This window comes from Acartia tonsa, chromosome 1 (assembly GCF_053477335.1).
Source record: "Acartia tonsa isolate MP-2025a chromosome 1, ASM5347733v1, whole genome shotgun sequence".
NCBI classification, from domain to species: Eukaryota; Metazoa; Arthropoda; class Copepoda; order Calanoida; family Acartiidae; genus Acartia; species Acartia tonsa.
Window position 1 is genome coordinate 34936861 of NC_137260.1, and position 12103 is coordinate 34948963.

The following is a 12103-nucleotide window of genomic DNA, read 5'->3' on the forward strand; positions in this document are numbered from 1 at the left end:
AATTTTGTGTGGTAGCTTTATCAATAATAAATTCATGAAAACCACAATAGAAAGACAAAGCAAAATTGATAGTTTTTATAGATTTTTATCCATTGAATGGCAACTCTAGCTCTTCTTCCAATATTGGCAATTGTTCCTCCTGGGAAAATGATAAAATCATACAGCTGTCTATTTAACTATAAATGAAATAACACACATGAGCGAATCACAGAATCAGTAGACTATTTATTAAGCAAATAAGTACATAAAAGCCAACAAAAAGACGGACAAACTTAGATAGGTATAGAGTAGATGCTTAAAGATCAAATAAAATTTCAGAAGACAATTATATACAACGACCAATAAAAAACATTAACCCCCATGGAAACAGACTAAGTAAGTAAAGTAGTTAATTCTAATGTACCCTAAATTTATTGGTTAGTAATGGGAATCTTCACAAATAAAATCATAATCATGTATTTTATCTACTTAAGTAATAAAAAAGCTGAAAATTTTATCATTCCTTGATTTGCATGGAAACCGTTTGTTGTTGAGATGGGTGTTGAACAATTTCAATTATCTGTTGCTGCTGTGGCTGTTGTTTTTTGGCTGTCAGAATTGTTGTTGTACCTGTTCGCCGCTTATTTTTAGCCTAAAGACAAATATATCGTTCATACAATGATATTATGGTTATCATAATTGCCAGTTTCATTACCTACCCAAGGTAATGATTTTTTAAATATTTTTCAAGATAAGAGTAAAACTGTAGGTAAGTAATTAATATTGTAAATAAGGCGAATAAACTAGAAAAACATATTGTTTCATAGTGTGTCACATCCCTGTCACTGAAAACTAACCTGAGCGGAAAGTATGGGTCGGTGTAGGTCTGGTTCGTCAGGTTTGAGAACACAGGACTCTGGAAATGGAGTCACTAATCTATGCACCTTCTTCCTGTGCTGTTTCAGACTGTCACGGGTTTTTACTTTGGCATTACACACCTCAAATATATGTTATATAACAACTTAAATAATGATAGGTACAAAGTATATATTTTCATGTAATTTTCCTTTCTATTCTTGAACCAAAGCAATTAGATGTCCTGTTCAATCATTTGACTGTCCTGTCCATCCGCTTAAGCAAACACTTTCATATTTGATTCAGCTTTTAACAGAGACTTTAAATTCTTAATGTTAGTGTGATGACACGTCCCTAATCTTAATCTAAATAAAGTCTAGTTTTTCAAATCGTTTAGTTTCCCCTAAAAGACTTAAAGAAAACAATTGATCTACTAACATAATAAGGTTACAAGAGCCCCACTGATAGACAGCCCAACAAAACTGAAGAAATTATCTTACCTCACAAGCAAATCCTCTAAAGTCAGAATGTGTTGTTAGATGATTGACAAGGAATCCTTTGGAAGCAAACCTAAATTGTTAACACTATTAAATGCCTTGGTAAAGTTCAAATGACAATAATAGAGGAAATAAATCCTCACTAAAGGCTATTACATTTAAACTATTTCCAATTATACCTATCGCTTGACATAGCAGCTGTAAAACCATCTTTTACATGTCTAGAACGCATAAAATTGTAAACTGACCTGTACCCACAAACGTGGCAAGCAAACTGTTTTTCTGCTTCAGTGAAATGAGCTCGCATGTGTCTTGTCAGAGCCTTCTTCACTGGGAAAGCTTTACCACATTTCTAACATGAAAATGTTTATTAAAAGGACAATATAGTCACTTTCGCGGCCACGCCTTTTAAGGGGCGTTTCGTCGCATTTTCACATTAGTTTTTATAGGTTAGGTTAGTTTAAGTAGGGATAGGTGATTGCCCCACAGGTTCAGTCAATTGGACCCGCAGGGTTAGAGCCCCCGGAGGGGCCAGAAATAGGGGAAAAGCTACTGTGAAAATATGATGAAACGCCCCTTAAGAGGAGAGGCAACGAGAGAGACTATATACAAAAAGACAAGTTTAAAATCAATCAATATTTCAACACACACAAGAAAAACTACTAGCATGGCTGAAAATAATCAAATAATTAAGCAATTTTTTAATAAGATACTATTAATATGAAGTGTACCTCACAGCTAAAGTCTAAAGATCCCATATGTCTTTTCATGTGTTGTTTCAGGTCAAAATCTCTCTTGAATAATGTATCACAAACATTGCATTTGTATTTTCTCTCCTCAGTGTGGAAGTAGGTCACATGGTTTTTCAGATTTTGTTTGGTCTTTAAAGCCTACAAGTAAGTTTATGATTTAAAAAAACCTTTGTTGTTTTCTTGTAGAAAAATTTTCTATATCTATAAAACAAAGTAGAACGATGTCTTATCTGTTTGTTTGTCTGTCTGTTTGTTTGTAGCGAAGGATCTCGCTAACCGCTGAACCGATCGGGTTCTCCTTTACAGGTTAGCTTCTCATAGGTCCCGGGAAGGTTTATAACTATTTTCTTGGAGGGTGGGACACCCCCAACCCTAGATATACCACACTTTTCTGGGATCTTGCAGAGTCAAGTATCAACTGTTGGGAATATCAAAGGATGACTCCATGCAAAATTTGAGCCGGATCCGGCCAAAACCGGCCGTGAATTTTATAAAAAACCGTTTTTTTCCGGTTTTTAGGGGGTATCTGTAAATCGATTCAGCTGGAGCAAAACCGGTTGGAGGTACAAAAAATTTTACTTCACATGAAATTTAGCCAATGCAATTGCCTACAAAAATGTACTTCATCATCAACTTGATTGGACAACTCTTTCCCCTCCTAAATGTCCATTAAAACCTCGGAAACGGCAAAAATCGACAAAAATCACGCCTTCGGCGGCGAATAACGGCTAAACGGTCAGTCGGAGGCGAATGAAACATAAATAAAGAAATGTCCGCCTCAAAAAGTTGTACAATATCAAAGAGATGCTTGAAGTCTCTAAAACGACTCCTTCCCCTCCTTTAAGGGGAAAAACTGAAAAAACGTCATTTTCAAAAGTATGCCCACTTCGTGGGTGTGGGGGGCACTGAACCCGTCACCCCAGGGTCACCAAATATAAAGTCTAGGCGGCTCACATTGCTGAATTTTCACCAAGTGAAAGTCTTGTGTCATTATCTCTTATGAGAAAAAAGTTATTAATTAATTAAAATTAAAATTTTGATTTTTTGATGGATTTGTTTGATGAAATGACAGGCCGGTCAATTTTTAGGCCATTTTTTGAGGTTTTTGGGCCGTCAGGCCCAAACGGTTTGAGATAATCTCATGGGACCTTTTGCCCAACCTAAGTCTGGTTATTTGTGAGGTCTAGGAAAAAAAATCAGACTTACGCAAAAGATTATAATTATAATCTTTACACAGAAAAATGGCACAAGGTGAGGGTTTGAGGGGGCAAAATGAGCCGACCAGCGATTTTTGACGGCGCGCAGCGACGTCGTGCTTCATCCAATCCGAGATTTTTTTTTCTTAGACCTCACAAATAACCAGACTTATGTCGGGCAAAAGGTCCTGTGAGATTATCTCAAACCGTTTGGGCGTGACGGCCCAAAAACCGCAAAAAATGGCCTAAAAATTGACCGGTCTTTAATTTCATCAAAGAAATCCATCAAAAAATCAAAATTTGAAATTTTAATTAATTAATAACTTTTTTCTCATAAGAGATAATGACACAAGACTTTCACTCGGTGAAAATTCAGCAATGTGAGCCGCCTATACTTTATATTTGGTGACCCTGGGGTGACGGGTTCAGTGCCCCCCACACCCACGAAGTGGGCATACTTTTGAAAATGACGTTTTTTCAGTTTTTCCCCTTAAAGTAGGGGAAGGAGTCGTTTTAGAGACTTCAAGCATTTCTTTGATATTGAACAAATTTTTGAGGCGGACATATCTTTATTTATGTTTCATTCGCCTCCGGCTGACCGTTTAGCCGTTATTCGCCGCCGAAGGCGTGATTTTTGTCGATTTTTGCCGTTTCCGAGGTTTTAATGGACATTTAGGAGGGGAAAGAGTTGTCCAATCAGGTTGATGATGACATACATTTTTGTAGGCAATTGCATTGGCTAAATTTCATGTGAAGTAAAATTTTTTGTACCTCCAACCGGTTTTGCTCCAGCTGAATCGATTTACAGATACCCCCTAAAAACCGGAAAAAAACGGTTTTTTATAAAATTCACGGCCGGTTTTGGCCGGATCCGGCTCAAATTTTGCATGGAGTCATCCTTTGATATTCCCAACAGTTGATACTTGACTCGGCAAGATCCCAGAAAAGTGTGGTATATCTACCCAACCCCCCCAAAAAATTAAAAATAACCCCCCGAAATTTTTCTTTTTCTTTTTAAAACTAAAATTAAAATAGTGGGGTCGACTATCCCCCCCCCACCCCGTAAAAAAAATTTCCCCCCCCCAAGAAATTTTTTTTTAGATTTATTTTTTAAATCTAAATTAAGAAAAATTGGTTTGATCAAACCTCTTGGGGCAAAGCCCCTAGAGGCTAGGGGCGAAGCCGCTAGTAAAATATATAATAATTTTCTACAAAGGGGGGGGGGGGGTAATGCAACCATTTCGTAATCAATGTATAAATGTCACATAGAATTCGAATTTCGATCTGAAATTTTGCATGAGTAATCCTTGGTAGCCTGAAGGTCTATTTTCCCTAAATCGAACAAAAAGTTGGAAAAGTAACGGCTAACGGCTCAGCCGTTTAGCCATTGTTTGGCTTTTTTCGAGGCAAATCATCACGAAACCTATTTCCACATAATACTATTTGTTGCTCCAAAACGTTTTCAAACGGTTATAGCCGGTAATTGCTAGTACTAGAAATCTAAAAATGTTTTTTTTGTGTATTATTTCACATGATTTAAAGCAAAAATATGTTTCAAAAAGTTGATTCCTACATAATTTATGACAGATTTGCCCTGAAAATAGCTAAAAAAAGGCTGAACGGCTGAGCCGTTACCCGTTACTTTTTCAACTTTTTGTTCGATTTAGGGAAAATAGACGTACTAAAGATTACTCACACAAAATTTCAGATCGAAATACGAATTCTAAGTGCCATTTATACATTGATTACGAGATGGTTGCATTAACCCCCCCCCCCTTATTTATCAAATATAAAGAAATGATATTAAGTGATATATTTCTATCAAATCTTAGGTTAAAGTAAACAAAACTAAATTATTTCATTTATATGCTTTGTAAATGTATTGCATATGATATCTTAACCTTTATCTTAATCTTATACTCCTTTATAAATCTTGCTATCTTAAACTCTTTTATTGTAACATCCAAAGTAGGTTTATGACTAAAAAATATAAAAATATACATACCAGACCACAGATATGGCAAACAAAGCTTAGAGCTCCACATTTAGATTGTAAATGAAGTTGATATGTTCTGAAGGATGTAAACTTTTCCTCGCAGACTACACAACTTCTGCAAATACAATATTATATCAAAGACTATTGATTATTTACTTACCAATGATTTAAATGAAAAAAAAACATTATGCCTATGAAAAATTACAAACCTGAACATCAAAATCATATTTTAATATGTTGTAGTTGTGAAAATAAAGTAAAAGAATAGAGGGGAAGTAGATGAATAACTGTAGTCCTTGGGGTAAACTTTGAATTGGGTCTTTGAATATCAGCCAATAGCGTTGGAGATATTAACACATCAACGTCGCTAAAAGAGCAGACACCAATTTGCTGGAAGACGAAAAGATCCCCAACACTTAAACCAGGTAGTTGTCTGGGTTATACACATCTATACTTATATTTTATTGTTGTGAGTAAATATTTACCTTATAACAGTTTGAAGATTGCCACTACATTTCTGCATGTGATAAGCAAAATAAATTGAATTTCTATCTCTCTTACAAACATTCCTCTTACATACAGGACAATCATATCCCTTAACAACAAAATTATTTAAGTGCCCATTTCGAATTAACAAAGTCAATTATGTAGCGAAAATATATTTTTTTTAGTTAAGAGAGTAAATTAATAACATCCATAAAAGTAAACATAAAAAAAAATAAAAAAAAAAAACGAATATAAGCACTTATAGAGGAGCGTCAGCATTTAAAAAGCAGAATATAATATTAATTCTTTAGAGGCATTAACAAAAAATTTATTTTGGTACATTTTTAAGATAAAGAATTACCTTGTCAATTTTATTATAATATTGTCCAAACTCAGAAAAGTTTTGTAGTCCAGGATGCGTCAACCTAAACAAAGCATTTAATTTCAGACCATAATAATTAAGTTTGGATTCAAATCAACTTCTAGTTAAACTGCAAGGGAGGGTGCTTGCTATGTTTACCGAAATATATTTCAATATAAGCACTATAAATAAAAGGACTTAAGTTGAACTCCAGTGAATTTATCATAATAATTAAGTTTAGAGATCTAAAGCAACAGATGAATCGAAACTTAAATTCTTAAAACTTTCAATCATGTAAATATTTTATTGTCTTACCTAAAATGTTCTCTTAAATCTTCATCTTGTTTGAAAACAGAATAGCATATATGGCAAGGATATAAAATATCAAAGAGCTTTCCAAACAAAGATTCACATATCCATTTGGATCTCTCATTTCTCACCTATATTAATAAATATTTTAATAATTTGGTTCAGAACTAGCAAAGCTTTACAAAGCAATCAGCTAATCATACGGGGGTCTAAAGGGGTGTATATTCTGCACAAGTTTTAATTTTTTCCCCTGCTGCAAAATATTTCTTCCCTCCCCCCCCCCCTTGTTTTTTCACCCTAAGGAGGGAGAAAAATAGGAAAATGATTTCAGTACTCTTTATGCATTTTTACCCCCCCCCCCCCTCCCTCCCCCAAGGAAAGGAAAAATGTTTTTAGGACCGTTTATTTCTTCATTTTTCCCCCTCCTACAAATTTTAACTCCCACTCCCCTTTGACAGGGGATTCCATGCAGAATAAACACCCTTGGGATAATGATAATCATTTATCATTACCAATTTATGATTAATGTGTTAACCACACAACCAACCAACCCTCATATATAAAACTTGCAATGACCATTTTCCTACATATCTGAGTCTCCAAATTCTTGTTAAACTTAACCTAAAGTATCAAAAATATGTTTTTTGTAGCGATGAACTTTCAATTCAAACAAATAGCAAAAAGATGTACCTTGAGAGGTTTATAGATGATACCCCAAGGATCAACAAAATCATTGTTTGTATCTTCATCAAGGTCCTCCTCATCGTCAATAGGTACAGCACTCTAAGGATATACAATTATTTAGAAAATACACAAAATTCAGACCAAGTACTAAAAAAATTGACAAGAAAAGACCTCCCAATAGCTTCCCTCCCTCACTCTCCAAGAAGTTTATGATCAATATTAGATTTTTTCATTATTCTCTTTTAACTAAAACTTAAAATACTTAATGCAAGACCATTAAATATTAAGTTTATTAAAAATGTTTTTAAAAATCTCATATCAGATGAAATAATGATATTTGTACCTGAGATTCTACAGAGCATTGTTTCAAATGATAAATGAAATAAACAATATTCTTGTTAGTCTTAAACACTTTACACTTCTGGCAGCCATAGGTTTTAGTTTCCTCATCATACAAAGTGCCATGTTCTATTTTTCCCTCGTGCAAAGAATCAACATGTTTCTGAAATTCTTCCTCATTTCCAAATGCTTCATAACACTTTCTACATCCCCAAATTTCATCACTGATGTCTTTATCTAGAATTACTTGACACATATTTTTGTGCCTGGGATTGTCTTTTATAATTAAAACATCCATATCTTTGGTTTCTTCTTTAACATCATCCTTTTGTTCATTAAAGTTTTCTTCAGTATCATTAATATGTAGAATAGCATTTGCTTTATCATTATTTTCTGCGCAGAATTTATAATGTTTGACAAACCAAACTAAATGTTTTAATTCAAAGTTTTGATCACATTTAGAACAGTGAAATCTTTGTAGTTTTCTTTTGTCAAGTATCATGCTGTTATTTTTGCTACTTTTACATTCCTAAAATAAATATTAAAACGGACGTTAATACAATCAGATAATTTATACCTATATTTTAAAAAAAATCAAATCAAATAATATAATTCTAATTAACCTATCACCTCAAATACATGCTCTTTTATCCAAAGATTTAATATGAGTGTATTTTTCTTATTCACTCTAAAACGATTTATTATTTTATTCCAGTTACTATAAATGTATGCATTTTATTGTATAAAACCAACTTACATTAAAATCAAGATTATGAAAAGCAGCTCTATGATGCCTCATCTTGTCCAAATCATCGAAGACCTTGAGACAGATCGGGCAAACAGTAATAAAACTGACCCTTCCGGCTAGCTTAGGATCATCAAAAAGGTCAAAGGGTAGCTGGCGCGATAGTTGGCCTCGATTTTTCTTCTTGGATTTTACAGCATACGTAAATTGGGTCTCCTTGAATGTAATAGAGAATGTTACTTATCAATAATATATTTTTTTTTCTAAATTTGATCTAATAATTTCAATGATAAAAATTCTGAAAAAAATAACATGAAAAGAAGCTTAACATAAATCCCAAAGTGGTTTCAGGCTATTGCATTTGGATATTTCACTAACTTCATCCCTTGTTATTGTTTTTTTTTATGCTTACCCTGTGTGCATAAATCTTATTTTTCTTCTTATCCTCATCATCAAGTAGCCTAACAACTTCATTATCCTCAGATATTATTGTTTTATCCATAAGAACATCAAAATCTTTGTCAATAAACTTTTGTCCGGTTTCTCGCGTTTTTTCAACACGCGCTCTTTTCCTGATAACATTTACATTATTATTATTTTGTGTGAGCATTCAAATTCAGAGAACTATTTCTCAATGTGTTAAGGTCATAAGAGCAAAAGATTTTAAGCGTGAAATGTTCGTCAAATAAGAAAATTGGGTATATATTTAAATTGCCCTAAACTTTTGACTGTCTTAAAGGCAAAAAGTAGTTGAAAAAAAATTGTCCTATAAAAATCAATTACAATATAATTCATGTAAATTAATTCCTTGTTGGCTGTTCAAAATCAAACGCGGCATTTTCCTCTTCTTCTAATTCTATTTTAATTTGTTCTTTTTCCTTTTTACATTCAACAAACACGGAGTTTACTTCTTCTGTTTCAAAAAGCTCAGCATAATCGTCATCTTAAAAATACAAAAACTTGAATTTTACCAAATCAGATAGACAATAGACATGGGATAAGTAAAAAATTCAAGCCAATCCAAAATGTAAAAGAGTAATTGCACATTACTCAAGAAAATTTTTAAATTTAGACGGACAACTAATATCAAGCTGCTCTTTCCTTTATTTTGGTAGCTTACGGACATTTAAAATTACAGAGTAGCTTCGCTTCTGAATCATTTGTATAACTATTGGTCCTTACCATCTTGAAAGCCCGGAGATAAAGGGTTTGGACCAGGAGAGAAAGAGTCAAGGATCTGTTTGTCTTCTACAGGAGCTGCTGTTAAATCTCTCCCATAAAAACCTGTGAAAAGTTTTTTTAAAAGTACCTAGTGTATTTTTTATTTATTTCCAAATGTTGGTAATAATTATATATAGTTTCATATAAAGAGTAGATTTTTTATAAATATTCTTTGTAGGCTACAAATTGCATTGTAGACTATTTTTTTAAATCTAAAAGACTTATATTGCAAATACGTTTCCATACATGTGCCCTCACTCACCTACAGTAAGAAAATCATCATTGATTTCTTTGAGAATAGAACCATTAATATTTGCCTCTCCAGTATAAAACAAAGTGAGCATTGTCCTCACTGTTTCACTTGACATCTCTGGTGTGTACAGCGTTGCCAACTGCTCGTTGTCGGGCAATGCTTTCTGAATAATGAAAAAAATATTTTAACAGTTAATCAATAATTCTCGTGATACTAATATGCATAAGAGGAAAGTAATGTTTCAAAGCCGTTTGATTTTGGTGCGGCTCCGGCTCCGCAGAGCCGCCTGCAAAAACGATGGCTCCAGCTCCGACCTAAAATCAAGAAAAACTCAACATATTTTTTTGCCAAGTCTGTTTTTGAAAGGTTTTAAAAGTTTAATTTTTGAAAAAAAGGACTTGAAAAACTTTAAAGGAGCGTTTGTACACGGCACAACACAGTAACCAAATCAAAATTAATAAAAGATATCTGTTTTTAGCTAACCCAGAGCCAGAACCGTTTTTTAACGAAAATTACGGCTCCAGCTCCGGCAAAATATTGCAGCTCCCCGGCTCCGGTTCCACAACGCTGTTTTAAAGATTTTATTTTTTACCGAATAAAATATGGTTCCGCTATTTTTAAAACATGAAAGCCAAAAATTAAAAAAATCATTTAAAAGTCTTTTACTTAAGTTACGGTAGAATAAAAATCATATTCTATTACTTTATCTTTTTGAAGATTGGTAAAAATATTTAGCAAGATTAATGATTTTTTAACCTGAATCCAAACATTTGGGATAAAATATTCCTCTACTTTCATTTCAGAGAATAGATGAAACACAAATACTCACCCTTAATTGTTCAGAAAAGGCTGCCAGTATGAACTTATGAGCCCTGAAATTGGCTCCATTACATCTCCAGACAAGATCAAATCCTGCTCCAGTTATCAAGGTCTGCATTAACTCTTCCTATTTACAACGGGCTGATTTTTAAGATTCTTTATAAAATACTGAAGTGATGTACTGTACATTACAAGCTTTCCAAATTTCATGAAATTTCTTTCTTTTGTAAATATAAATATTGTTTTATTTTTTAGGTAAATATTACTAACTTTAAGTAGAAAAAAGCTCTTAGAGATAAATCTTCTTTGGCTCTACTTTTCTTAGGTAAAAAATTTACTTTATGTACAATTTTCTATGAGGGTTTTGCAATTGAGATTTTGTACCCCTCCCCAAAAAAATCTCGACGTCCTTGCAACATTTACTTAATCTCTAGGTAAGAGTTAGGAAATTTAAATCTTTTGTCCGCCCTTGCCTGAAACCAAAGTGGATGCTGTGAATTCGCTTTCAGGGTGCACATTGGTACCAACCTTACTGTTGACTGAAAAAAAAGTTATTTAAAGCATGCTTCGCTTATTAAAAGGTGTTAGTACTCCTTGTTTATGTAAAGAAATTAGAGTATTAGATTTAAATAAAAGAAAAACAAGCCATTAAGAATATTTCTTTAATTTCACTTATTAACAAAGGCTATTCTAATATATTTCTAACTTTAGAAAGAGTATACCTATTACCTGGTGGGGATTTTTCTTACCTATTAAAAGTATTGTATATGGAGCACCAATTGACATGAAAATCTGAAACCAAAAAAGTTTACCTGATCATCAATAACTGCAGCAGTATTATCGTCGTTGACAACAGTTGTTTGTCCATGAGTACCTGCCGGGGAAAAATAGTTATTATCTTCAATTATTGTTTTATGAAAGCAAATATTTGGGGTATAGTCCCTTTCGTGGCAACGCTCCTTAAGGGGCGATTTTTCGTTTTTTTCACAGCAGCTTTTCTCCTATTTCTAGCCCCTAGGGGGGGTCTAACCCTAATGGGCCAATTGCCTAACCCTGTGGGGCAATCACCTAACCCAATATAACCTACCCTAACCTAAAATAACCTATCAAAAGCCATTTTAAAAATAAGACGAATCGCCCCTTAAGGGGCGGTGCCACGAAAGGGACTTTTCCCAATATTTGTTTAGTTTCTTGGGTATGACTTCTTTAGCCAGTTTACCACTAATAACCTCTATCTCCTAAAAACTTGACTCTACCTCAAAATAGATTGCACTGAGATTCATACCTTGATAACTTTTCTTTAGTACTACGTTGAAAGAAATTGATATTTATATTGTTGGTCCAGAGGCAGTATTATTGATGTTACTTTTTTTACATTGTCTTCCCTCTTTTATGTTTTTTTTTATGTAGAATGGAGATAATTACCTATTGCAAGCATGTCCAGAATTTCATTTGAAACGGGCAATGAAAAATCTACATGTATAGGACCTCCTGTTACAATACTTGCATTAAAATTTTGATAATATCATTCAATAAGTTTTTAGAACATTTATGTTACATCAGATTTTCATGTACTTTGATAAAGTGATACTCGCAGCTGGCTAGCATAAT

The 12103-nt window shown here is 33.5% G+C and overlaps 1 protein-coding gene across 1 annotated transcript in view; it reads right to left on the reverse strand.

The window, feature by feature from the left end:
• The window catches only part of LOC145317705 (uncharacterized), a 14443-nt gene continuing 2340 nt past the window's right edge, over positions 1 to 12103 (reverse strand). The window contains exons 6-26 of the mRNA XM_080158927.1: positions 11918 to 11981; positions 11305 to 11366; positions 10966 to 11031; positions 10503 to 10619; positions 9683 to 9836; positions 9382 to 9483; positions 9004 to 9142; positions 8612 to 8768; positions 8212 to 8415; positions 7459 to 7983; positions 7122 to 7214; positions 6438 to 6562; positions 6123 to 6186; positions 5761 to 5870; positions 5285 to 5390; positions 2063 to 2221; positions 1580 to 1683; positions 1335 to 1404; positions 837 to 977; positions 501 to 631; positions 1 to 137 (exon numbers count right to left, since the gene is read on the reverse strand). Of these exons, the coding sequence (XP_080015053.1) occupies positions 86 to 137; positions 501 to 631; positions 837 to 977; positions 1335 to 1404; positions 1580 to 1683; positions 2063 to 2221; positions 5285 to 5390; positions 5761 to 5870; positions 6123 to 6186; positions 6438 to 6562; positions 7122 to 7214; positions 7459 to 7983; positions 8212 to 8415; positions 8612 to 8768; positions 9004 to 9142; positions 9382 to 9483; positions 9683 to 9836; positions 10503 to 10619; positions 10966 to 11031; positions 11305 to 11366; positions 11918 to 11981 (2745 nt within the window). The 3' untranslated portion in view covers positions 1 to 85. The remainder of the gene's footprint in view (positions 138 to 500; positions 632 to 836; positions 978 to 1334; positions 1405 to 1579; positions 1684 to 2062; positions 2222 to 5284; positions 5391 to 5760; positions 5871 to 6122; positions 6187 to 6437; positions 6563 to 7121; positions 7215 to 7458; positions 7984 to 8211; positions 8416 to 8611; positions 8769 to 9003; positions 9143 to 9381; positions 9484 to 9682; positions 9837 to 10502; positions 10620 to 10965; positions 11032 to 11304; positions 11367 to 11917; positions 11982 to 12103) is intronic.